The following is a 27,221-nucleotide window of genomic DNA, read 5'->3' on the forward strand; positions in this document are numbered from 1 at the left end:
ATCTGTGCTAAAATGACCTTGTGCTCCTGTACGCATCTGTTGTAATCATAAGCACTCCGAGGGTGTCAGGACAAACACATATAGTTTTGAAAAGAAAATGTATCCCTCCAGCGCATATGCACAAACCAATGTACTGTAGCATGCATGTTTGGGTATTGTTGCTTGGCTACAGAAGAGTAGTTTCCTAAGGCATCTCTACCTTGTTTTGCGCACATTTCTAAAACAATAGCCTGTGGAAAGACGAGTCTATAATTAAAGGTCAGATGAGCCCAAAGTAGAGCAATTTACTTTCAATACCTTAACAGTACTTTCCTTGGTCCACCAATTTCCATACAGCAATGGGGTCAGATAGTGTATCTGCTTCAGCAAAATCAGGGTCAGGGACCACTTCTGTCACTCAATTTCAAACATACCACATATTTTGGGTTGGAGTGTCGTGTGTTGTGAGAATGGAATTTGATTCAATTTAATAACCAGAAAATATAAAATAAAAATGTTTTCTTTTGCAATTAACTCTGAAAGAATATCCTTGCCAGGAATTCCCATATTTGTACGATCACCTCAAATGAATGAGTTTTCTTGAGATTGTCTGCTTCTTTTGAGGTTGAAAGCCAGTTCAGAGACCTGAGATGAACTGAATCGGTACTTTGTGTACTGGTAAGTGCTTCTCCGGTTGCGTCGGCGTAACTTGGTGTTGTAGCACAATTACATTTGCGGCTGCTTTTGTACCAAGTGGGTGCACCGGCTGCATAGCAACCCAGGCATTCAATTCTATTTACTGGCCCCATGTCGGGTGCCATATAACACTGGCCCACTTTCAAAGACCATTTTAATGAGCACAGTTAGTGACCGGAGGACGTTATTCAGAACAAACATCTATGAAGAATGCTGACTTCAGAAAGAAACCTCCTGTTAACATTATCTGAAAATGTTTTATGCTGGTAATTTATGACGACCTACCCCTGAGACGTTTCTTAAAAGATTTTTATTTTTCCTTTACGCTGAAAATATAGCTAATAAGGACCCTGCAGTATGATGTGCCATTTTCAGTGACGTTGTTTTGGACAGTCTTCCCAAGGTCAAACTAGTGGGCGATTTGTGGATCCCTATGGTTATTTTATATGTAGTTTTTAGCTTGAATATAATGTGAAGTTTCTCCCTTGGCAGTGTTGTCTTCTTGGTTGTGATATTCACATATGTTTCTTAAACACGTGGGAAAACTGCGGTCTTTACCTCACGTTTTCCAAAAACACAACGCAGGCTGTCTGCAATAAAAGATGTCACTCGTCGGTTTTGAGGTTCAGACTGACTCCCCGTGTGCTTAGAGATGCAATAAACTGGGTTTCCGGACCTGGGCGCTTGGTGTTGCTGTAGCAACCTCTTATTGTTTCTGTAAAAACAGAAGTGAAGGGAGAGATTTCAGACACACAGAAGTTCCATTTGACTTTCTAACTAACTGCTTGCATTAATGTTATAGGTTCGAAAGCAAGTTTTTGAAAAACTATATTAATTTTACGCAGACCATAAATGCACAGCAAGAATCAACTCATTTGAGACTTCATCGTTAAATTTACAGCACGTCAGCAAGATAATAGTTGCTGTCCAGGACAGGGTACTGTTGTCAGACTGAACCATGACAGCCGCGAGGATGACAACCAGAATGCCGTCGGTTGCTTCGTTCCGACTTCCAGTCATCCAGCACCCGTTTTCAAAAATGGGAGATCCCGAGACCATATCTCTCAGAGGGCACACTACTGAAGGCGCCCGGAATCATAAAGTTTTTGCGGAGGAACGGCGAAGGCCATTGTCACACGAGGAAAGACTCGACTCCGTGCACCGAAGTCAGATACTGAAAAGTAACAGAGCGCAGCAAGGCGGAAACGAGTTGCGTCTCGACAGGGACACCTTTACGGGACCTCCTTTGCAAATTCCAGAGGGGGTGGAAGTGACCTGGGCCGCGGATCCGGATAAACCGCGCTTGCCTATCTTCGGTGAGTAGGCTCTCGATGTAAGCACTGAAATGCACTTTCTGGGAGCAATAGCAGATACCTAAGTTCAGACTAAAGTAGCCTACTGAAGCGATCACAGTTCACCAAGTCCGTGATACGCGTGGTTGTCTTTGCGCTCTATCTTGTACAGTTATACGTTTTTAGTAACATGGGGTTACCAAGAACACAATACCGAATGTGATTCACTGAGTAGCTTTAATTCCAATTGACATATAAACAGCACCAGACTAACATTGCACTCTCTATGCTTCATTAATGTCCACGGTGCGTTCAGCCCTGTAGGCCTATGCATTGTTCACCTGGAGGGGTGCGCGTCGCGGGAGGCGCAGTTCGGGCGGCATTACTCGAACGCGTGTCGGTGGGAACAGTGTCCGTGGATAGCTTATTCTGGTTTTCCAAAGGTCCATTTAACACCTGCGAAATTAAATAAGTACATTTCTCAGAATGACCTGGTATTATTATGTTATTAGATGTTATTCAACATGAATGACAAGTATTGTTTTATCGAATCTGCGAATTCAATCGATACAAGGGGGGTAACCTAAAAATATACAAGTTTATTTTTTGAACTTGACTTATAGTCATTTTCATATTGAGTATTATTGAGTAGTATTGAGTTATTCAGCAGTATCACTGTAAATGGACGAGCGTTTAATACCGTTTAATATTGAGTTATTGGACACTATAAATAGTTTTTAAATTAATGCACTCGTGTCTTAACTACTGCTTGTATTTTTGCATAGACTGCGTTGTTGCTGTTCTTGTTTGTGTTAGTGTTAATCAGATTAACCTACATGGTCCAAGTTAAACTATGCGGTTGTTCCCTGCACTTGGAACTGTAGTTCTCTCTAGGGTTTACACACCTGTTCCTGGTTGTGGTTATACATTTTGTTGTACGTCGCTCTGGATAAGAGCGTCTGCCAAATGCCTGTAATGTAATATAATGTAATGTATATTTAAAAGAACGATATTTTTTCCAGCTTCAACTGCTTTTTGCGCGTTTTTTTTTTTTGCTTATCATACGAACTGCCACTATGTGGCACCCTTTCTCAGGATTTGTCTGTCTTTTCTGGAGACGTTAAAGGCATCAGGAATTTTTATAAACTCAACGTCATTTGCATTGGTTCTGGAAAGCGTAGAACGAGGGAGCGAATCTCCATCTCCTTGATGTCTCCTAACCTGCATAGATCTCTATCTTTACAAATATTAGAGAATGTGTACACTCCTGCCAAACCATGATGGGTGATGGAAAGCATTTGGCTCTATAAATAAAAAGAATAATAGAGGATTGGACAGTATTTGTAGCTGCCGAGCTAAGAGAGTTCAAACGTGATCTTGACCAATTACGCAAACTAATCGGATATGTCTGGTACCCTTGGAACAACATTAGATATGTCTGAAAGATATAGGTAAAATGTAGTTTGCGCACATATGACATATGATGAATAGTCCCATTTAATTACAATTTAAGGGCTGTCAGAATCTTTTTCCAGTTTGTATTCTCTCTGGGAAGTGTCCTTGTCTGTTGTGTGACAACCTGTTTGTATGTGGGGCTATGAAAAATCATTAATAATTGTGATTGATCATAATAATAAAATAATAATAATTATTATTATTATTGTTGTTATTATTATTATAATAATAATTATTATTATTACCATGCATTATTATTGTTGTTGTTGTTATGACCATGCTGATGGCTATGCTGGTGATTATGCTTATTATTGATTCCACCGGATCGTTTCTGCGTGTGGCAGGTCAGCGGGCGTGTGCAGTGAGCCGAGCGGGAAGCAGCGCCGGTCATAGCGTCGTTTCCAGCAGCAGGGCCAGCAGCGTCTCATACCCCGCTGCCCAGCTGAGGATCCAGGTGGATCAGGTGAGACACCTCTTTCGCGCGGGCATGGGGAACTCACACCGTTTCGGGCGCTGTCTTTCACGGGCTTGCGGGAGGGGGTCTTTGTCCTGTGATTAACAATCGAATAATCGCATTTTCTTTTCGAGTCATAAAGAGGCTGACCTTATCGAACCCTGCTAGTTACTCGGCTTAAATCTGCGCCGGAGGGCATGCAGGCTCAGTGCCCGCGTTGCGAGTGCGTCGATTCATAATTCGCAACGGTAACTGTTTCTCTTCATATTAAATAATCCTGAGAGCTTCCAGGCGGAGGAAAAGGACGATTCAGGGGGTCGTAGCCACGGATTTTGTCCCCCACTTCAAAGGGGCGAGCGGCAGGCGCAGTATTTGATAGAGTAACAGAAACTAAAACCCGTCCTGGCCAGGGGCGTGGTGTTTGTTTGGGTCCACTGGAGGTCCCAGCACCGGCCAGCCGCGGGACAGTGTGAGAACCGAGGGATTAGCCCTTTGAGAGAGCGGAGGAGTGCGGAGGGGTGCGGAGGTTCCAACAAACTGGAGGGTGTTATCATATTTCATCACGACCAGGATTTACAGTACATGAGCACATTTACCACTGCATACCATAGGTATTTACTGTCAGAAATATATATGTGTGCGTGCGTTTGTGTGTGTGTGTGTGTGCGGTCTTTTCTTCCCTGATTACCCCTGTAATTTCCTTCTGAAACGGCAGCTGGAGCATGAGCTTCGGCAGCGGGTTCGAGCTGGCGGGCACTCCACCCTGAAGAACCTGTTCAAGGGCAGTGACCCGGGGGGACAGGGACAGGTCAACAGGTAGGGCCTCTGGACAGATGACATCAAATCCCCATGCAGACACACATACAGACATACAGTAAAGTGCATCCACACACACATACACTAAGAAATATGTGCATATGCACAGTCACATGCACACACACACACTAAAGGCAAGAGCATGCACACAAAAAGATATATTTTTAAGTGCAGGCATATACATACAGACATAAAGACACACACATTCACACACACACACACACACACACACACACACACACATAAACACATATAATATAAAACAGCGCAAAGTGCAGCTAATGTTAATGTACACCTCTCCACCTCTTTAGAGATGCACTGCTGATGATTCTCGCCAAATTTCTGGGAAGATCCGTTACGGTCAAACAACTGAGACAGCTCCTCCTGCGGTACGTTCCAGTCACCACACTCACTTTCTGCACGAAGCAGTTCACTCAGTAACTGTCCATAAAAGTCAGGCTGGTTGATGGTTGATGATGATGATGATGATGATGTTGATGACTACAATGATGATGAAACATAAAAGTTAAGTAGTCATACTTAATCAAATCTGATTGTACTCCCCTGAAAAACCCCTTCCAGTCTAGTCTTACAGTTTGCTATGTGAATTGTTGACTGCTTCCCTCATATTCCAGGGGTTCATCTAGATCCCCACACAAGGGCTGATGGACTCATTTTCCCTGTTTTTCCCTCGTTGGCCCAGACGTGTTTGTAAATGACGCTATGCAGAAGTAAATGCTGTTTGCTGTTTGCATTGAAAGTGCATAAAAGAGAGGAAGCAGAGAGATGTGTGGCTGGAGTCAGTGTGGCCAGCAGCACCGTCAGCAGCACCGCCCTCTTCCCTGCAGGCTGCATCTGTCTGAGAAGGACGTGCTCGGGTTCGAGGAGCTGTACGCACCCCTGATGGAGCCCGTCCAGGCGGGGGCCGCGACCTCGGGTGGCCCGGGCCAGCACCCCGCTGCTCCGCCCCAGCTTACCGCCTCCCAGGCCCACGCCCTCCTCCGGGGCCCCGCCCAGCACAGGTAGCCCTGGGTCAAGTAACACAGTCCCCCCCCCCCCCCCAAATAAATCCATTTACCAAACCAAAACCTCTGGTTCAAAGCCAGGAAAACCAACAATGACCAAAGGCTCTTTCTTCCTTTTGATTTTTTTTTTTGTATTATTATTCAAACTGAAATTTGAAAAGGGGGCTATTAAACACCGGGCGCATTGACTCTCCGCGACCAGCAGGGGAGCCGACGCGCGAGAGGCTCAGGGGAGATTATTTTAGTGTTTACCCCTCACTCCCTCTTCCTTTGTTGTGGCATTTTTTAAATATTGAGCGAGGGGGCAAAGGCGGGTAAATCCAGGGAGGGTGTGTTGTGGGGAGGGGGGTGATCGGGGCCACGGTGGGCCGCAGCGGCTGGGCCGGGGTGGCGGAGGAGAGCCTGACCCCAGCGTTGGCTGCTCGGGCTCAGCGGCCGGCTCTGGGAAATCTCCCGTGACCAATCGCAGGGACCTGGAGACGTGCGGTCGGAGGGCCGGGGAGGGCCGGTGGAGGGCCCAGTGACTCTGAATCCTCCTTTAATCTCATTATCCCTCCGCCTGTGTTTCTGAGGTGCAGGCTTTTGGGGACGGGGTGGGGGGGTGGGGGGCTTTGTTCCTACTCTCTCCGGCCAGCGGGCCTCCCCATCCCATCCCCGGGAGGAGTTGTTTTCGTTTGAAATTGGCCGTTGATCGTTCCCACTGACATCCAGCAGTAAGAACAGCTTGGCCTATGAAGACACTTTATATGTCTATTTATATATGACAATATAAAATCCCAAAATATACGGTGTATTGACTTTTAAAAATGTATAGACTATTGCCATGTGTTTTCATGTATAGTCTTCAAAATATTTTCTCCATTAATTTTAATCTACCAAATACTAAAAGGCCAGTAAGGAATGATTTTTATTAATACCATACAGATATAATGCTTACAGTACCAACATAAAGCACTTAATTTTTGTTGGGAACAGAACATGCCAAACTGAGTAATGCTTGGGCTATTTTAGAAATTAAGGGCAGAAGATACAGCAAAGAAGTCATGTTCACTGGCTGCTCAGGTTAGAAGTCTCCCCTTCTGCTTTGTTTTGTCCCAGTTTCCTGGAGGCCATGAAGTCACTTCCTGTGAAGGACTCGGAGGGTCCCCGGTGGATTGTGGCCCCGGAGCTGCGGAACATTCTGGAACAGCTGCACCTGAACATGGACGATCATGAGTTTGAAAAGCTGTGGAGGAGGTGCACCCCAAAACCCTTAAAAACATCTTGTTTGACACCACTAGCGCCATTCGGAACCGGCTACACCAGCAGGTGTAGCCCAGGGAGGGAGGGTGGGTCAATTAGCTGGGTTAAATGAGGGCAGATCATTTAACCAACCTAACCTGGGCCCACCAAGAGGTGTGATATGTGCTTTTGGGGTTTGCCCTGGGCATTTTAGACAGGAATCAATCATTCAACCATCAATCTTTATGTTTAGTAGAATGAATTTTTTCAACAGGTATGACGTGGACGCCCTTGGAGCTGTCAAAGTGGACGTGCTGTTGGATAAAATCAGGAAGAAGGACAGGAAGAGGCCGAACTCGGATGGGAACCCCAATCAGAAGGAGCCGGCCCCTGTCACTGCTGAGGCGGAGGGCGCCTCACAGAGTGAGAACGCTAAAGTCCTGTCCTCAGGACTAACCTGTTTATGGACTTATTATTAGTTTGTTTTTGTCATATTTTGTCATATTTTTATTGCATGTAACTTTTAACGCTCAACAGTTAAATATTTAACTCCTGACAGTTACATGGGTATGACACATTTCATTAACAGACATCATTGCTATGCAATAACAAGACGTGTTGAAAGTGTGTAGCTATTGTAAGCCTATGGGATTGCTTGCCTGTTGGTGCGCGTTTGTCCAGTTGTCATGTATTTATACGTACAATAATACACGGAAGATGTATGGCCCATTTGCTCCATTTTTAAAATGAATTGTTAGAGATCCTTGCAGCTCTTTCTTCAAGTGAAATTCAATGCAGTTACAACAGGACTACCATAGAGGGCACTGTAGTATTGTATCAGTCCAAGCTGCTGCTGTTTCAGCATATCCTCCATCTCTCATTCCAGACAGAAATTCATAAATATCTTATAACTGTCTTTCCCAAAATAGTATGTCCTGGAAATGACTAAATCCATCTTTGCCCTGACTTCGCCTTTACACACACACATACACACACACACACATGCATGCACACCCACACACGCACGCACACACACACGCACACACACACACACACGCACACATGCATGCACACCCACACACGCACGCACGCACACACACACGCACACATGCATGCACACCCACACACGCACGCACACACACACACACACTCGCGCACACACACAGCTTGGCGTGACTCCTGCTCTCTCTCCCTCAGCCCCAGCCAGGACTCTCAGTAAAGGTGAGGAGGAGCGCAAAGCCTCCATCACGATGGAGAAGTGGCTGAAGGACAAGTTCAGGGAGGGCTTCCGCAAGATGAAGGCCGAGTTCGAGAAAGTGGATCCTGACAAATCTGGCATGGTAAAGAAGCAGCGAGGAAACATTGAACTCCATGGAACAGTCACAATGTGTGTGTGTGCGTGTGCGTGTGCGTGTGCGTGTGTGTGTGTGTATGCGTGCATTTGTGCATGTGTGTCATACTGTGGCAGCTTCTTCAGCTTGTGAAAAGTGTGAAAAGATCTACAGATCAGCTGGCTTCATGCATTTTGAAAGATCCAGTGCACTAATCATGTGGCCCATCAAAACCAACTGACTCAAGTTATAATATGGGGAGTGTCTTGTTCGGTTTAAATTCCGTTACGTATGACTTTAGTAATGAGCTGACCAAAGAGTCTCAGTTAGCTCCTCCAGCAGTCCCTGCCTTTTCATGACACAGCTCAGAGGGGTTCAGCAGTTTAAAAAAAGAAAGATATGCTGCAAATAGTGTAGTGCTCCGAAGATAAATGTTTTGCTGCCTCAGTCCACTTAATGTACATCTGATGCATGCTGCGTGGATGTGAGGTTCTCCTTGATTACGAGAAAGGGCGGGTGTGTGTTACGTGGTGCCAGCGAGCCTGTTGTTCTGCGTGGGGCAGGTGCAGCCGGACGCCTTCCTGCAGGTGCTGCAGACGTTTGGGCTCTCCTTGCGGAGGGGGCACGTGGGCCTGTTCCTGGCCCGGTGCGGGCTCAAGCCCAGGAAGACGGGGATCAAGTACACCGAGTTCCTCAGGAGGTTCCAGGACCGCAGCACCGACGGGATCACACACAAGATCCTGGCCAATCCACAGCACAGGTAGGGGTCGGAGGTCAGAGGTCAGAGCCTTTGCGGAATAGTGAGGAAAATTCTTTCAAATAACTTACTTCAGGTTTTTGTATTTCTCGAAAATAAAAATAATTACATATTTTGAACATGAATTTGCTGAAAATTACATGAACAGTTAGCTTGGATTTTTTACTTGAGCATATGAACAAACTGCTCCTTAGCATGAGTTACATTTACAGACAATATTACAACATTTGTACACATCCATCAGTATGTGTGAAGTACCCAGAGAGAGGGGAGAGGGGTTGCAGAGATTGTGACTATCCTCCTTGGACCCACATATCAAAGTTAGTTCCAGTTAGATTATCAAATATTATATCCAATATCCTGGTCTTGGGGACCCATGGTCCATAACCCTTCAAACAATGGTTTCCTAATCAAGGCACTGTCCCCAAAGTCCCCCATATATCTCCACTGAGACAAACAGGCAGTCGCCATCATACGGCAAACCCTAGCACCCCATTACCATGGCAACGCCCTGCAGCCGGCCAGCGATTGGTGCTCTGCTGAGCATAGGAAACTGAAAGGGAACAGGAAGCTGATGGAGGTAAACAGACTGGGGGCATCAGACAGCTGTGTGTACGTAACATTTTGGAAGACACAAAGGGGGCTCCCCAGATCTGTTTGCAGAAAATGGGCACTGGTTCTGTTGCGCTTGGTTCAGACGCGAGTTCAGGCTTACCCACAGTCCCCGTGTCAGCCAATGGACAGGCCTGAATAGGAAGACTAGGCTTTCAAAGAGATTCAGCCTCCACAGGAGACCCAGTCTTATTCTTGTGTCTGTTCTGTAGCAAAGGCAGATTCTGTGGGGTGAAAGTACGGTACTGTGGATGAGCCATGGGGTCAGTGGGATTTGACTGCAAGAAAAATCAGACCCTGGCCATGTTGATACTGACTGCGGGAGCTAGCTGCATGTTCATGAGGGTTCTTATATATATATAATGTTCTTATATATATATATGTGTGTGTGTGTGTGTGTGTATGTGTGTGTGTGTGTGTGTGCACGCTCGAAAATTATGTGCTAATATCCAACACATTTTCTGTGTTACTACGTTTGTGTTACTTTTAACACCTTATGTGTCAAAGTTACCACTTATGTGTGTTACAAATACACAATTTATGTGTTCCAAAGGGATATGTTTTAGCACAGTGTTGTGATACAAAATCTGTTGTCCTTAACTAGACATGGTTTTTGGCATTGTCCTAAAATCATAAACGGGCATACCAAAACGAGGGATTAAGAACACTATGAGTTGTAAACATACAGCTGTAGGGACTGATTACGAGTGAAATACAAAGCTCAATGTCTTTTGAATCCCGACCCCAGGTTCAATCAGGATGAGAACATTAGCCACGCCTCCACGGTGACGGCAGTGGAAGCCAAGCTGGCCAAGATGTTCCAGTCGGAGTACCTCGCTCTCTTCGACACGTTCCGGTGAGTCTCTCTTCACACACGCCACTTCCGGAGGATTCGGCAAACCGTGACGGTTACCTTTACCCAGGGCAGAACAAACTCTGACTCCTCCCGTTGCATTAGAATAATTTAGCATCAAGTAAAACCCACAAACACTGACACCCCTTTATACATTAGCAGAACCTGCTAATAGGAGACGCCAACAAACATTGACAGCTCTCATTAGAGAGGAGAACCCTTCAATCTCTTGACACCAGTCATTTTATTGGGGTAACCCCTGTCTGTAGAAACCTACAAACTGTGCCCCTGTTCAGTTCAGCGGGGTAACCCCAATCCAATTCCGGCCCCTGGTTAAATAGTTTGGTGATGTGCGGACTGTGTGGCTGTTTGCTCAAAGGCACGACCCTCCGGCGGAGCTTTGTCAGGATCCCCGGCCCCACAACGTTTAGATTTAAGATTAGGCCTCATCTAATCACTGCCAATGAGATCGCCAGCATCGCGGGGTTGCTATGGAAATCCCCTGCAGTTATCCCTCATTCGCTTAGAAAAACAGGAGAGGCAGTATTCTTAAAGGGACTGGAAGTTGTGAGTGGCAGGCAGTTTGGCTGCATGAGCAGTTACACTAATCTATAACAACAGTGCCCCCAGTGGTGTCTGAGAGTAAAAGTATCAGGGCCCTCTTACACGGAGCAGGTTTACTGAGTTTGATGGATAAATGCAAAGTAAAACCTGGAACCCTCCTAATTCGGGAACATGGACTTGAGTCTAAAGAGCTGTTTTGGGTTTTACTCAGTGCAGTTATCCAGCTAACTCAGTAATCCTGCTTCGTAAAATTCCCACCAGGAGTCTGAAAGGAGTTGCGAAATCGGTCTTCATAAAGATGCCAAATTAGGGAAGGATAATCTCCCTGAAACAACCAGCTGGTGGTTTAAATTACTTATGTGTCCATTTGAAAACGTACTAAAGTATGTGTTGTTTATATTTTATTAAATGGTTCTCCTTGTTTGGTTGTCTCTTTTCTTCCAAAAGAAACATTGACAAATTGGATAAGAAGACTATAAGCCAGGAGGAGTTTCGGGCTGCAATAGAAAGCAGGTATTTATCTCTACTGTCTTCATGTGGTCTTTTTATTTTTCTTGTGTTCATTTTTACTGTTATTTATTTTTTGTTATTTTTCCTAACAAGAATAATGAAATCATCCTTATTTCCCTCTGGTACTCTATAAAAACTAAAATATATTTTATTTTTAAAATCCCCTAAGGCATTCACACAAAGGGCTTGGAACACACACACACACACACAAACACACAACTATGAATGTAAATTTTGTATCTGCATTTTTTTTTTACTTGAAGTTTTTATACCTCATCTCTACTGTTATATTTCTGTGTCCTCTCCAGGAGTCACGTTTCTGCAGGTCATTTTTTGTTGTTGTTTAAAATGAAGATTCATACTTATTTTTCCTTCATTTCTTATAACAAATATACACCTGTGTATAACACATTTTGGCAAGCAAATGGTATTGCTACAAAAAGAAGACAATATGGATATTTTACCCAAGTAAGATTAGAAAGAAAAAAAATATTGTGGAATAATTTGTCAAGAAAAACCATTGGAGCGTAAGCAGAATGCAGAATCTTAGAGTAATTCTTTGCCATGTGGAAACTTTTACTCCTACTTAAGTCATCTGATTTTCACAAGCCATATGCGTACAAGTGACTCCAGTCAATACAAAAACAACATTCGCCTCATACCGAGGAATCACCCTCCCCTGCTTTTTATACCATAGTATCGGAGAGGAACATGAATGTTTCATAGCGATGCTCTTTGTTTAATGTCTATGGGACATGAAAAGGGATTTGGGTCCTGGGGGCTGAAAGGTGGGTGATTTTGGGGGTGAGTGTCCATCTGATTTTTATACCTTGTTGATAAGTTCATTTGTTGCTTCTGTGAGGCCGTGGGACTGTGTGTGTGTGTTTGCGTGTGTGTGCGTGTGTGTATGTGTTTGTGTGTGAATGTGTGCATGCGTGTGTGTGTGTGTGTGTGTGTGTGTGTGTGTGCCTGTGCATATTTGTGCATGTCTGTGTGTGTTTGTGTCCGTGTGTGTGTGTGTGTGCTTGTGTGCGTGTGTGCGTGTGTGTGTTTGTGTGTGGTGTGTGTGTGGATTTAATCCCCTGATTGAGAGGTAAGGTGCTGAGCCCCTTTTGGATGTGAGGGTCAGTGAGGGCCTGGTTGACCCTTGACCCTGCTGTGTGGGGCAGTGGCTCTCCGATGCGGCCGCTCCTGACAGAGGGTTAATGAGCAGCGTATGCTGGTGACACGACGGGCCGGCCTGTAGTGACCGGGCCGGATGGATAACGTCCAGCTCTGACCCTCCCTGCCAGGTTCAGGCTGGAGATCTCCGACCCTGAGTTTGCACAGCTGCTGGACAGCCTGCCCCTGGACCCGGACGGAAATGTCCAGTACGCCCTCTTCATGGCACCCTTCGACACCCGGTAATCCCCCTCCCCACTGAGCTTTTCCCTCTCTCCCTCTCTCTCTCTCTCTCTCTCTCCTTCTATTTAAACCTGCATTTTTTTTTACCTCACAATAAATTTGAAAACTGCATTTGAAATCAGCTGATCCACTTGGTTACACAAACCACATTATAAAAAGGTGGTGAAAAAATTGTAATTATCACACATTAGACACATTCATTATATTAATAATGTACTAATTAATTAATGAAAACAGGTCTTGGATAATGTTTTATCTATTCTGTCTTTTTTCTGTTCTTTTATTTCTTTTTCTTTCTTTCTAAATGAAAAATGGCCTTGAAGTAGCAAACTTGTTCACCATGAACAGCTTTGACTTCTCCTGGCTTATCAACCCCCCTTTACCTGCTGAGGAAAGCTAACCACAAGGACAGGTTGTCCTCTGTAGCCTAGACATGGCAGGTTTGAACCTGGGCTAAGCCATTAGCCAATGAATGCCGGTAGTACACAAACAGCCTTGTCTCTCCAGGGTAGGATGGGTTTAAGTCAGCTAGGGACCCTTGAAGGACCATGGACCAGGTTCTCCGAACCACATGCCAGAGACCTCATCTGTGTGTGGTACAGTCCGCCCCCCCCCCCCCTTCTTAACCAACCCTATTTTTCCTGTGGTACTGTTAGGCCTGTCAGGTGTAAAAGGCTCATTGACTTGTGAGAGCATGGGGGATCAACTCGAGCTTCACCTGCAGCAGACCTGAAATGCAGGTGCAGGGGCGCCAGGTGAGCTGAGAGCCGTAGATGGCACATTTGAGTGCCTCCTGAGAAGATTCCGGATTGGGGAGAAGAAGGGCGGGTAATGGTTTTAGAAAACAAAACAGGGAAGTTATAATCACCTCAGACTTAGTTCTCAGTGACTCCGAATTCTGCTTTTGATACATTTTACATTTTTTAATGTATTTTTTTTTGTGGGCACAAACCAGGGGACTGTAAAATACTTTTGACTCCAGATAAAGGAACAGGAGCTTGAACCTTTGGGCCATAAAATGAGGGAAAGTTGCTTAGCAATTGACCTAAAAACCTTGTCTGCTTTTGTGGTAATAAGCTGTCAAAGTCATTTCCAGTTTCATTGTGAATTTTTTAGCACTTTCTGCTAACACAATGACTTTATTCTGGACTAAATTGACTATATATTTTCAATGATATAATTTAAAAGAAATTAATTCAAACGTCACTTGGCCTTTTTTTCCGTTGTTTTTGTCAGTGTTTGAGCGTACAGGGAGGGGTTAAGTAGTGACAGGATCACAGAGACGCTGGGGTGACAGAGGGGTGCGCACAGAGACCCTGAAAGTCCCCCCAATGTCAGCTGAATGGGACTCAATCCCGGAGCAGAGTAAACGTTTCTTAAAGAGCTCAGGCCAATGAATTTTAAAACAGTTTCAGCAGCAAACCTCGGGGCCTGTGGTCCTCGAGTGTGTGCGTTGCATGTCTGTGTGTGTGTGTGTGTGTGTTGCATGTCTGTTGTTTGTATGTGTGTGTGTGTGTGTTTTGCATGTCTATGTGTTTGTTTGTGTGTGTGCATGTGCGTATGTATGTGTGTGTGTGTGTTGCATGTCAGTGTGTGTGCATGTGTGTGTGTGTGTGTTGCATGTCAGTGTGTTTGCATATGTGTGTGTGTGTATGTGTGGGGTATGGGGGATATCGGTCACTGTGTTTGTAGGGAATAAAGACCTAGATAACCAGCCAGGCTTAGTTGACAGGTGACAAGGGTTACAATGAATGGGGATTTTGTAATACCAACAGCGAGCCTGGCCACCAAGGGACCCACTGAATGGAAATAAAGAGAACTTTTATACTCCCAGAAAAAAAAAGCTAACCACAGAAATGACACAGAGGACTTAGCATTTTGCTAATCAAACTGTTCTGCTGTCTAGTTTCTTTATACAAAAAAAAAGAAAAGAAAAGTGAAACGCTAAATCTCTCCAGTCAGATTTATCCAACTGTCAGTGGATGTGTGGCATTTCGGGTCCTTTCTGTGCCTCCAGACGTTGACGTATTATTAGTGAAAGCGGCCTTAAGCTGGCCCGTAAGACCCTTCTCAGACAAGTAAAACGTATTCAGTTTGAATCGCTCGCCTGCTAAAATAACTGTTCCGTGGGAGGAGATGGCGGTTCATTCTGAATGCAGTTCGGACACCGGTAAATATGTATTCGTTCGTGTTGTCAAATCTGATATTTGAAAATAAGTTTATTAGCCATCCTCGACCACCACTTATGATAAAAAATGTCTACATAAAACTGAAGCATCCATAAATATGGAGGGAAAACCTGTTGAATCCAAGCGACTGCTGTGATCTGTGTTTGTAAATGCGGAAGCAGAAATTGATTTTTAAAATTCACAGCAGCTGCAAGCATAATGGAGCATTCTCCAAGAGTAAAAATGCATTTTTATTTGATATTTCACGTACTGTGAATGTTTTCGGCAGACACACGTCTGAGAAAATAAAGAACTACAGGCGCACATCGTGCTGTTAGGTTTTAGACTGTGGTGGTGACTGTTTAAAGTGGACTCCGTACTAATGTGAGTTAAATGAGTTAAGGGAAGGGGAGAATGGGGAAGAGCGGGCAGTAATTAGGGCAAAAAGGCTGCTTTTTGGGAAAGTTAAAAGCCCCTGCTGTGACAAGCTCATTTAGCACAGGGAAACAGGCGCTCTGTTTTTAGTTCCTGGGTTTCGCCTACAATGGCCGCTCCCCCTCTCCACACGCATCCCAAAAAAAGACCCCTTTCCACCCTATGTGGGGTGCTGTGCTCAGTCCCCCCACCCCCACCCCGCCCACCCCACCCCAATTAGATCATCTTCCGCCACAGCAGTGTTTGTGTGGTCCCGCTGAGGACTCTGGGTGGGGTGGGGTGGAGGGGGGAGGATTTCAGAGAGCGATGGACGTGGGCGATGGGATCCGTCTCAATTCTGTGTGGGAATCACAGGACAGAAAATCCCCCCCGGCTCAACGGGCGAGCAGCTCTCTCTTTCTTCCTCCATTTTTCATTTTTATTCATGGGGTGATAGGGGTGGGACTGGAGGGTGGTGGTGGTGGGGGGGGGGGGGGGTTTCGTAGACGGAAGGTGACGTTAGGGAGTTACTGGTGGAAGGGGGTGCCTTGGTCAGGCCTGGGGCGACAATAGCAACAGTGTTGTTGCAGGGATGGGTTTGGGGACTTTGGATATTCTTCCTGTGTCAGTATAATCACTACTGGGAGGTTGCTCCATTAAGGATTACCATATCATTAATAGTATCCATGACTTTTGTTCAAAGGCTACTTGTGTAATGTTGCCTTGTGGATGAGGGCTAATCCGCTGAGCCGCAGCTGTAGGGAGAGAGGGAGAGAGAGTGAGAGAGAGAGAGGGAACGAGAGAGAGAGGCAGAGAGAGAGAGAGAGAGAGAGAGGGGCAGGGAGAGAGCGGGTTAGGATCCCACCAGTCAAACACACACACGGTGACTTCCACACGGCCCCAGGGGAGTCAGCGACTGAAAAACAGACACAAACAACGGTCAACTCAAAGCCCCTCTGAGAAAAAGAAACACCCATTCTGCACTTCCACGTCCTCCCACCCCCCCACCCCCCGAAGGCCTGGGGACCTGTGGGACGGGGTCTTGTCCTGGTCCCCATCCCTCCGATCCAGGCCTGAGATACCCCCACCCCCCCCCCCGCCCCCCACCTCATTCAGCAGAGCCTTCTCTGACAACCACCACCCCCCCCCCCCCCCCCCCCCCCAGATTGTGAACAAGATTAGACGGGAACAATACAGTTTTAAATGTAAAAATGTGCATCTAGTTATTTCTCTTCCTTCTTTCCTTCTTTCTCACCACCCTTCTTCTCTTCCGTCCCACATCGGAGGATGAAAAGGAATTAGAGGGGCCATTCACGAGCTATCTCTCTGGGTGTCTTGTCTTGATGAGCGTTGCCGTTTTATTTTATTTTTCTTTATTAGAAATGGGGTGGGGTGCCAGTGAGTTGGGGTAGGGGGGTGGCGGTGGGGGGCGGTTTGGGGTGGTGGGGTTAAAATCACGTTCTACATAAAGCACTATGAAGGCCACCCATGCCAGAGGTTTCATTTGTTGTGAATTCGGCAGGATTGCCGACAAGCCATTCAGGCAATTGGAGAGAACGTGAAATGAACGTTGAAAGTGACGGCATCTAATCTGCACTTCAGTAATTTTGACTTTTTAGAAGAAGAAATGTTTCCGCACTGATGCTGAATCTGTGGGCATTCATTTCACTTTAAAGTAATAAATATTAACTATCATTGACATATTTATAATTTCTTCTTGTATTCAGAATTTCACATGTTCTTTGGCATTGTAGATTGGTCTTGTAATCTGCTGTTTAAGCAATCTTTGTTAACATTTCATGTATCTCTATTCCAGCTTTTTAACAGTGTTAATTTGGCTAAATGTGGCTTAATTGGCTTTTGAGTATTAAACCTGACCCAACCTTCACGTGGCTCTGCGATGTAAAACATATCCATGTGGGGTGTGTAATTAAATTCTCACACACCAAACCCTGTTGTTTTGAAGTAAGGGATCCCTTGACTGTAGATCCTTTACCAAGACATAAAAAGATACGGATTGAACTACATGCTTAATTATTACGTTGCCTGAGTAATTACAAAAGAAACCAAAGGTCCGGAAAGATGGGTTCTATAGTGTCCATTTTCCTCGACAGCATTCTGTACGATTTCAGTCTCAGTTCCCTCACGTTTGAAAACAAAAGCTATGAGACTTGCAGTGTCCACACAGACTGCCTTAATGGGCACCTGCCCTAGCGTGTGAGGGGCAGGGCTGTTGTTTGTATGTGAGGGGCGAGGCTGGTTTTTTTTAACGGGTTCTCACACTGGTGTGGTTCAGGGGCGAGGGGGGCGGTAACAGTGACTTCTGTCTCACTGCCCAAACAGACTTGTGTCGCTCCTGACAGGTCCCGTGTGACCGAAGGAAGCTCACCTTCAACGCCCGCCCCCACCCCCAACCCCCCCCACCCCCCCCGAACCGGTTTAAACAGGCCAAAGCCGCCGCCCCCAAACACTCCTCACGGTCTTGTCATTCCACCTCACATCCATTCCTTCAGATCTCTTTCTGCCAGCTTCATTCAGGCGTTTTTTCCGACTGGAGTGGAGAGGAGAGGGAGTTTGCCGACACCCCAGGCCACCCCCCTTCCCCCCATCCTCACGCCCCCTGTCTTTATTTCTCTCCACCTCATTTCCTTGGAGAGGTTTTTTTTCTTTCTCTCTTTTTTTATGTAATTCAGAACTGCGTTCTTCTAGACCAAAGATGACGTTTTCTGCTGCATTAGATCAGACAGTGTACGGTCGCTTAGGTAGACCGCGTATGCTGGGGGTGCGTGGGAGTACGTGGGAGCGTATGAGAGTGTGGGGGGAGGGGAGGATTGGATCATGAGGAGACAAGCAGCCCAGCACCATTGTCCCAACAGTCTGAGCTATAACTGCTTCTGTGTGAATTCCTCTGCACAGTGACACTGCTTCCCCGCAGCCCATACCTCTTTTTTCTCTTATTTAATTCCTTCTGGTCTAAGTGGGACATTTCGGACTCAAAATCAACAGGAAGGGGTAACTGAAGTCACCTTTGCTCAGTTTGATGTCCTTGATTGGGCGCTGTTTGCAGCTGCCACATTTAGCATAAATGGCGAATTGGGGCGTGGCTGGGATGAACAGTAACCTCCTGCGGGTTCTATAGGTTGTCACATCGCGCATGGGTCAAGTGTCACTTATCAGTTGGCTTTTCATAGAGGTCTCAGATGATAACATGGTGCAGTCAGTCATTGTTTTTGGAGGGTGGAGTTTGCATATGCCCCTCCTCTTGTTTGTCCCAGTGCCATGTTGGCATGGGCGCCGCGCACCCAGGGCAACAACACCCCCGCCCTCCTTCGAGACGCCCCAAACAAACAGGCTGTCTTGCCCCTGTTCTTCAATTTCCCTGAGGAGGAACAGAACAAAAGGGTTCCAGTGAATGTGAAAATCGTGCCCTAGTTTTATGAAAACGTCACGTTAAATTGCCCTGAGAATTAAGCCAAAGCAAACAAACTTAAGAGCAACAAGAGTATAGGCGGCTGGTGGTCAGGGGTGAGAGTGGAGAGTGCGCGGGTTGGTGGGGGAGCTGGAGAAAGGGAGAGAGCGAGGGAGAGAAATTGGAATAGAGAGAGAGAGGGAGAGAGCACGCAAGCCAGACATTTATTCCCACATTCTCTGCATATTGATCCGATCAACTAAGAGGGGCTGCGGGTTTTTGGGAGGGGGGGGGGGGGGGGCGGTAGAGTATGGGACACACACAAAGAAATTCAGTCTTGGCATGAAGGCCAAGAACTCAGAAGGAGGAGGAGGTGGAGAAGGAGGAGGAGGAGGAGGAGGAGGAGGACAGAGGAGTTGGCAGGATCACGCTGGCAGCCAAGAAAGCAAACAGAGCAGAATCATAATCAGTTAGGTGTATGGCTCTAAACCCACAAGTGAAGGTAGGCAGACCTCAGGGCGAGAAACAAATTAGGGTGTAGAATAATAATCTCTGTGTGCACAGTGGGAACTCCACCCCCCTCCCCCCTCCACCCCCATTGAACTGCAGCGATATGGCAGCCCTCTGTGACTTGTGGCCTTGTCCAGTCCTGCTGTGCCGTTGTTTGGCTGACGGTGTCCGACACAGGAGCCCCACTGAGATGGCCGCCGTTGGGTCAATGGGGGGAACACAAGGCCCTTGCACCCCCCCCAACCTCCACCCCTTATCCCTTTTCTCTGGCTCCACGCAGACACCGCCAAAATCCGTATTGATTCTCCGCTTACCGTTTGGTTAACACAACGCAACCAGGTCTTTCTCCCGGAGTTCCCGGAGGGCCACAACTGAAATGCCACTGAGGCAAAGAAAAGGATAGCTGTCCAAGTTTAACTGCTGTTCCTTGTGATATTGTAACACTTTTCCACAACAAGTGACCACTCACTTTGAGGTTACATTTCAGAGAGCTTTCCTTTTTCATAACTGAACTAATGAAAAACTAGCTTTTATGTTAAGCAGTTAAACTGCTTATTTGATTTTATGTTACTTGACTTACTTGTTATCCTGAGAAGGGAACTGCCAGAACTGAACTTTTGCGTCTGCGCTTAACTGGAGACGTTGAACCCTTTAGAAAATCTGTAGCCATTTTATCTGGACGAGTCTGCTGTCGTTCACTAAGCGAGGGAACTGTGGGAGTGACGGGTTTGAGGTTTTTCACGAAGCGGGCGGGGCAAGAAGGAGCTCTCTGGGGAGACATAACATGGCTGACTCACAGGGATCCAAGCCGCTCCCTTTTCTGCTCCAACTAATCAGGGATTATTCACATGTTGCCATTAGCATTCATTTGCTAATTTTCTTTTTTCCCCCAATGCTAAATCTGTGTGCTTTCCTGATGATGGCTGCAGTGAATATTAAACACTTTTACTTTTGCTCAACTTGTGGACACTTATTGTTTATTTCCTCCCGTTTGTTCATTTGACAGGAAAAGTTTGACTAAGGGACCCAAAAACAACATCAAACAGATCCTTGGCTTCTTCGTCTCGATAGCACTTTTTTACATGAAATATAACAACGGCAGCCAAAACAAGATGGAGTCAATAATATTTTATATTCCTGTTACTCGTCTTCCATCTCCTGAAAAAAAGGCACACTCACTCACACACATGCACACACACACGCACGCAAGCATGCACGAGCACACACACCCACACACACACTAACGCATGCACACACACATGCACACGCACACGCACACGCACACGCACACACACACTCACAAACTCACACACACACTCATGCATGCACACATGCACACACACACGCACACACACTCACGCACATGCACACACGCATGCACACACGCACACACACACACACACGCACGCACACTCACACACACACGCACGCACACACACACACACACGCATGCACACTCACACACATACACACATTCACACCCGCGCACCTTGCGTTCTCCACACACACCCTCCAATGCCTCTGAATGCGATGCCTTTCAGCGCGCTCTGATGAAGTTCTCAACCACTCAGCCCGCACCGTCAGACTCATTTTCACATTGTTTCTCGCCTGATTGGTTCCCCCCCCCCTCCACCCCGACCCCGGCGGTGACCTTTAAAACCCACAGTCCTCCTCAGGACTGCCACCGGCTCTCCCTTTCCCAAAGGGTTGAAAAGTGTCTCCTGTTTCTCGGGACAAAAGACCGCCGGACCCCGGGGTGGGTGGACCGGCCCCCCTGGTGTCCAGCCAAGCGCACCGGGAACACATTAGGGACACCTTTTTGTTCCTGTCTCTTTATCGCCATCTTATAAGGTTGACTGGGATGTCAAGTTTGTCAGGTGCCTGGGCTGTTTGACCGCTCCGCTCTCCGTAAGCTTCCAGGGCGTTTATGGTTTTCGCATTATCTCCCCTGTCACTTTGCGTGTTCGTGCACTTCGCCACTGAAGCGTGCGTTCTCTCGCCCCGGCCGGCTGCCTGGCCTGCTTTCCCAGTCGATCTGAGCGCACAAACACAGACACTGGGAGATGTAATGGAAAAAAAAAAACCGTTCTAATACTTCATAATCATGTACAAATTCCTTTTATTCTTATTTTTTATTACTTTTATATTCGTTTTTGGTATTTTAAGTCTGTTCAAGTACTTTGGTCATCTGTGGTTGTTGTAAATGTGCTATATAAATAAACTTTGACTTGACTTGACTACAAATATATATATAATTTTAAAACAATGAACACAAAGAAATTAGCTTGGTAATAATAATAATAATGATAGTAATAATGATAGTAATAATGTCCTTCTGTTGATCTAACTGCAGTGGGGGAGCTCCCAGTCTCTTTGAGAGCCAAGCGGATGCTGGGGAGAGAGACTCGGTTCAGCCTGAAGACACAGGGAAAACGAACCAGGGCAGGAGTGACACTCAAGTGAGTCATTATTTGGGGTAACCTGCACAGCACACGTTTAGGTAAACAAGCCATCACCCTAATACGGGATGTCTAGCAGGAAACTGAGCCTGTAGCTTTGCAGATGCAAGCCCAATTCCTCCAGCACTGGCCCCATGATGCTGCTCCTTACAGTACTGCTGTGCTCAGGGATCTGGGCACATTAGATTTCTGGTTTTGGGATTTATTTGGGATTAATGCAGAGAGTTCACTGAATGATGGTGTCGGCTGGAAGTAATGAGCGTAGAAAAGACACATATCCACAAACATTACATGTACAAATATTGTTTAAGCATGCACTGGTGTTATTTTGTTTTTTAAAGGGGATGAATGCATTAATAAATAAATGATTGACAATTTAGTAATGCACTAATACTAATTTCATTAACTTTTTTTCTTACATGGTTGTCTGTAGAGATTTTGCAAATTAATAATGAAGACAACTAAATTAATATATAATTAAAATATATCAGCAAAATGATTGTCACTCCTTCCTTAAATTCATACATCATAATTAATTGATTTAATTAAACTACATAATTGTAATTCACCCCCTCCTCCTCCTGTTGTGATACTGTACACCCTTCAAATTTGACGGCATCTCACAAAAGCTAATGTACAGCCTTTTTTTGTATTGACTCAGAAATACGTGTCTTGTCCCTTTCCATGTCTAGCTCTTCAAAACAATCAAGACCCTCGTGACCAAGCATTATCCAGCTGTTGAGCAGGCCTATCAGGAGCTGGATGAGAAAAATACTCGACGTCTGACACAGGAAACCATGTACCAGCTACTGAAACGGTACTGACAAGGCTGCTCTTACCAGTGCAGTCCTGTTTCTTTTTTTTTCCTTTGGATCCCTGTTATCATGTTTTTAGAAGAAGACTAATTGAAAATGTGCCAAATATATCACCATTTTATTTTTAGCGATTGGAATGAGAATGATTTTGCCGTATTGGATTCATTTAAATATTTAAACATTATTCTTTTCCCAGAGTTCCCTGCCCCAAGTTATTTTTTTTTCTTCCCCTGAAACTAAGCAATATATATTTCAAAGAGCAGAACTTGTTTCAGCGTTTTCACATTAATTTGGAAGATGATCCAGATTGAAACAAAGTTTGTCTTATTTGTTTTATTTGATATTTTTTGTCACTGATGAAGCATTTATTCAAAGTAAATTGGATTTGTCAAAAGATTAAATTCAGCAAAAATGAATTATTTATAACTGTTTATAATTGTACTCTGACAGAAGGACAGTTATGCAGTTGATCATTAATTAGTTTCTTTAGATAAAATGTTTTTGACAATTACTCATGGGAGTATTATATGTCTGGCTAACTAACCCATATTCTTTTGAAACAAATACATGGGAACCGTAGTCACAGGGTTTCTTTGTTGACTGTTTTATTAGCATGCAAAATCTCTTAACGTATGTTTAGCATTTAGTTTCACGTGTCACATATGATCACGGATAATGACCCAAAATTCCCCTCAGCTTTGTGCAAACGGCAACAGATAACCAAGCTCCTCCCCAGAACTCACGGGACGATTTCTCTTTCTGTCATTTTCCTCTCTTTGGTTGGTGTTGAGGTTTGTTGTTTGGCCTTGTCTTTTTATGTATCTCGTAAGACGGCGTGATCAGAAAGCAGTGCTTTTTTTTGGGAGGGGGGGGGGGGGTTGGGAGTCAACTGATGCCTTAATTGTGCTAGTTAACAAGCTTGGTCTACTTTCCCATGATTAACAAAGCATTTACTGTCTTCTTGCAACTTACTGCAACGGGCTTGGTGGCACTGTTCTATGCTTTTTGCACGCCTATTTGTGAGTTCCCATGCTACGCAGTTACAGACTCCTCATCTCTCTGACTATACAGTAGCGCGCAGTTTCAAAAGCACAGCAACAGCGCAGTGTTTTTCTTAAAAGCTTGGAACGCTTTGAAACCAAAAGTACAGAAGAATGTTTGCAATGAAAATATAAAAAAAGACTAGTTCTATTCTTTCGCTTTCCCCTGGGGTCTTTTTTTCTTTTATTCGTTTTTATCTCTATTCATTTTTTTTGGGGGGGGGGGAAACTAGAATATTTTTTTCTTGGTTGCGAGCCTAAATAGAGTTTGAGTTGAATGGGACATTTCTGGCGATTTGCATAATCAAAGCTGTGGCCCTGGCTTTCACTCAGGCGAACACATCGGGACCATGCCAACTGCAGGAAGGTAAGACCCGGCAGGAAAGCTTTCCAAAAGATTAGTGACACTAACAGGCTTAATCATGCAAGTTCACGGAGGTTGGCCAATTTATCAGGGCTAGCCATGCCTATTAGGCTTTCAGCTCATCGCTAGTGGCAAGGTTTCAAAACCGATGATGGATCGGCGATGGATTCCTCCTTCTTTTCCCATACCTTTAAAACATGGCTGATATATCGTCAAAATCTTTTGATGTGGGAGTAAAATTGCATGTGTGTGTGTGTGTCTTTCCTTGTAAGTAAAGTCTGCTGTTTGATTGTACACGTTCCCATTTCTCTTCCCTTGACAGCATGAATTTGTGAAAAGCAATCCACCTTCAGTGAGTGAGAATGCATTTTGACTATATGAAGCCTGACCTTCAGAATGTCTCAGAAAGGACCCCGGTGCTTCAACGTGTTTTTGTTTGTTTGAATCTGTCAACTGTCCGTTTATTTTTCTTTACACCGTTGTTCATTATTCTCGCTTGATTTGTGCCAGGGTCTCGTCTCGATGGCTGGTCCCTTTCTGATGGGAAACTGTTGCTTATGTGGTGGGTCGGCTGCCAAGATTTGCCATTGTCATTGGTTGTGGGGGGTGTTGGGGTGGGGGGGGTGGATGTGGGGGGGTGGGGGGTAAGGAGGTGGAAGAAAGAGGCCCTTCAGTGCCCCACTCTCTCCTGCGAGATAGGCCACTGGTATTCATCTACGTGTGGTGGAATACATCCCCCTCTCTCTCCCTCTCTCTCTCTCTCTCTCTCTCTCTTCAAGTGCCTCTTTTCATCTTTCCAGATTTGATATCCAGCCCGAGGTCAGCCGGGGGGAGATTCGAAGACTCTGGGGCACTTTGATTACCAACCAAGACAAGACGCTGGATTTCTTGCAGTTTGCGAGACACTTTGGCCACTCTCCCAAATCGGCCTGCTTTCCCAACGCCAAGCTTTGTCCCCCGAGGAAAGGGGACGAGGACTTCAGGCTCCGTTCCAAGACGCTCAACTGCGTCTCCGACATACTGGTCGACAGCGTCCGTGCCAAGGTAGGGGTGTGGGAAGACTGGAGCGGGAAATAAACTGGGTCGCTCCCTTTGTTTTTTGTTTTGTTTTGTTTTTTACTTATTTTTTTTAAGGAGGGTGAGGGAGGGGGCGTGGTTAATTAGGTGCTCGTTAAAGGTGGCGGAGCGATGGGACGTGGGGACTGTGGCGCACTGTGCCGCTCTCCCTGGCTGTCGCGGGAGGTTGGGGGTGGGAGAGGGGGGAGGGGGGAGGGGGGAGTTTAAAGGGGCGCTCACAGTACCCCCTCAGATGGGTGCTTTGTCCTGGATTGGGTGAGAAATGGCAGGGCGCCCCTCTTATCTCACGAGAGCGCCACTCGCATGCCGTCCCCCAAAGACCCCTGACCGACAGCCAATAGCACGTCACCTGGGCCAGGTCACATGATCTCTCAAAGGCCTGCCATGTTTGGTTATGACGAGGGCTTCTTCACAGCAAAGATAGGTGAGGGACTCTCAGGTCTTGCGGCAAAATGTATCGCTATACACAACATTTTATGTTTTTCCTGTTTTTTGACATAGGTTTGTTTCTCTTTGCTCTATCCAACGGCCACCATTTTGTTTTTAAAATATGTTTTTGTTTGCCAGGTTGAGTTCTTGCTCTATGAGCTGCAGAATGAGTTTGAGGATCTGGACCCATACAGAACTGGGTTCGTGAGCCAGGACGAGTTCCGGGACATTCTGACCAGCCTGTGTGTGCACCTCAACCAATATGAGTGCCACGTCCTGGCCAAGAAATTCGATATCAACCATGATGCCCGGTGAGTTGCCAAAATGGGACTGGGAACCCTGCATCTGGTAGAAACATTTTCCAGTATCAACCCAGCCTTGCGTTCGGAGATTTAATCTCAGTCTTTAATCTCAGGCTTTGGTCCAGGAAAGAGGAATAGAAAAATCTGTACAATGTAGAGAAAAAAGAAAACTATGTTGAGACTATTTATTTACTATTGAAGTGGTGTTAGGCAAGACTCAGTGCTCAGTCATGCTTTTTGACACACAAAGTGATCGGTTACACACGCCGGTTATGTGTGTGTGTGTATTTGTGACTATATGCCTGGGGCCGCTTCCTTAGAGTGTCTTACGTGGAGTTCCTGAAGCCCTTTGGGCAGCCCCGGGTGACCAAGAGAACGGGGGCCCACGTGGCCGAGGTCATGCAGGAGTCCTACAGGGCCCCCGATGAGTCCCTGGAGGAGAGGAGCTCCTCCGCCATGGGGCTCCTGATGACCCGACTCAGAAAGAAGGTACCACAGCCCCCCACGATAAACCTCCCCTAAACCCCCGTAGCGCCACTCCCTTCACCCTCACTGTGAGACTCCCTCACCCTGTCCTCTCCACTCCATCCTTCACTGGGAACCTAAGATGAACCTAAAATGAATGTGACCCAGCACTCCCCCTGTAAACCTAAGACCAACCCTTCCCTGCACCCCTCCGTTTTTGGGAAGGGGGTGTACTCGCAGGGTGTGACGCTCTCTGTCTCTGCCTCTCTCTCAGCTGGAGGGAGCGGGTCGCACTCTCCGCAGATCCTTCCGGAAGCTGGACGTGGCGGGCAGCGGGTACCTCTCCCCGTCCGAGTTCAGCGCGGTCCTGAGGCTGTGCAGCGTGGACCTGAATCACGAGGAGGTGTACCACATCCTGTCCACGTTCGACCGCGGCCTGGACGGGCGCGTCGACTACCGCGGCTTCCTGCAGGAGATGTGCTAGAGCCATGCCCCGAGGACCGAGCCAGTGTAGAGAGGGCACAGGCGTGTGTGTGCGTGTGTGTGTGGGTGTGTGTGGGTGTGTGTGTGTGGGTGTATGTGTGTGTGTGTGTGTGTGCATGTGTGTGTGTGTGTGTGGGGGTGTGTGCGTGTGTGTGCATGTGTGTGTGTGTGTGTGTGTGTGTGTGTGTGTGTGCGTGTGTGTGTGTGCGTGTGGGTGTGTGTGCATGTGCGTGTGTGTGCGTGTGTGTGTGTGCGTGTGTGCGTGTGTGTGTGGGTGTGTGTGGGTGTGTGCATGTGCGTGTGTGTGTGTGTGTGTG

At 46.2% G+C, this 27,221-nt stretch overlaps 1 protein-coding gene across 1 annotated transcript; it reads left to right on the forward strand.

The window, feature by feature from the left end:
* Nucleotides 1-1,192: 1,192 nt before the first annotated feature.
* Nucleotides 1,193-26,999, forward strand: si:ch211-197n1.2 (EF-hand calcium-binding domain-containing protein 6). Its single transcript, XM_035416934.1, has 18 exons — nt 1,193-1,991; nt 3,767-3,885; nt 4,592-4,692; nt 5,004-5,081; nt 5,541-5,714; nt 6,816-6,953; nt 7,213-7,361; nt 8,136-8,278; nt 8,833-9,029; nt 10,387-10,494; nt 11,503-11,568; nt 12,858-12,968; nt 21,824-21,929; nt 22,622-22,746; nt 24,949-25,192; nt 25,793-25,965; nt 26,277-26,445; nt 26,696-26,999. Exons 1-18 carry the CDS (start codon nt 1,634-1,636, stop codon nt 26,903-26,905), a joined length of 2,769 nt encoding a protein of 922 aa, XP_035272825.1. The 5' UTR covers nt 1,193-1,633; the 3' UTR covers nt 26,906-26,999.
* The last annotated feature ends 222 nt before the right edge of the window (nt 27,000-27,221 follow it).

Source organism: Anguilla anguilla, chromosome 5, assembly GCF_013347855.1.
Source record: "Anguilla anguilla isolate fAngAng1 chromosome 5, fAngAng1.pri, whole genome shotgun sequence".
Taxonomy (NCBI): domain Eukaryota; kingdom Metazoa; phylum Chordata; class Actinopteri; order Anguilliformes; family Anguillidae; genus Anguilla; species Anguilla anguilla.

Coding starts and splice junctions, on each gene's coding strand:
- si:ch211-197n1.2 (XM_035416934.1), top strand. CDS start 1,634: ATGACAGCCGCGAGGATGACAACCAGAATGCCGTCGGTTGCTTCGTTC. Junction 1,992..3,766: donor ACCGCGCTTGCCTATCTTCG/GTGAGTAGGCTC, acceptor TGCGTGTGGCAG/GTCAGCGGGCGTGTGCAGTG. Junction 11,569..12,857: donor CGGGCTGCAATAGAAAGCAG/GTATTTATCTCT, acceptor CCTCCCTGCCAG/GTTCAGGCTGGAGATCTCCG.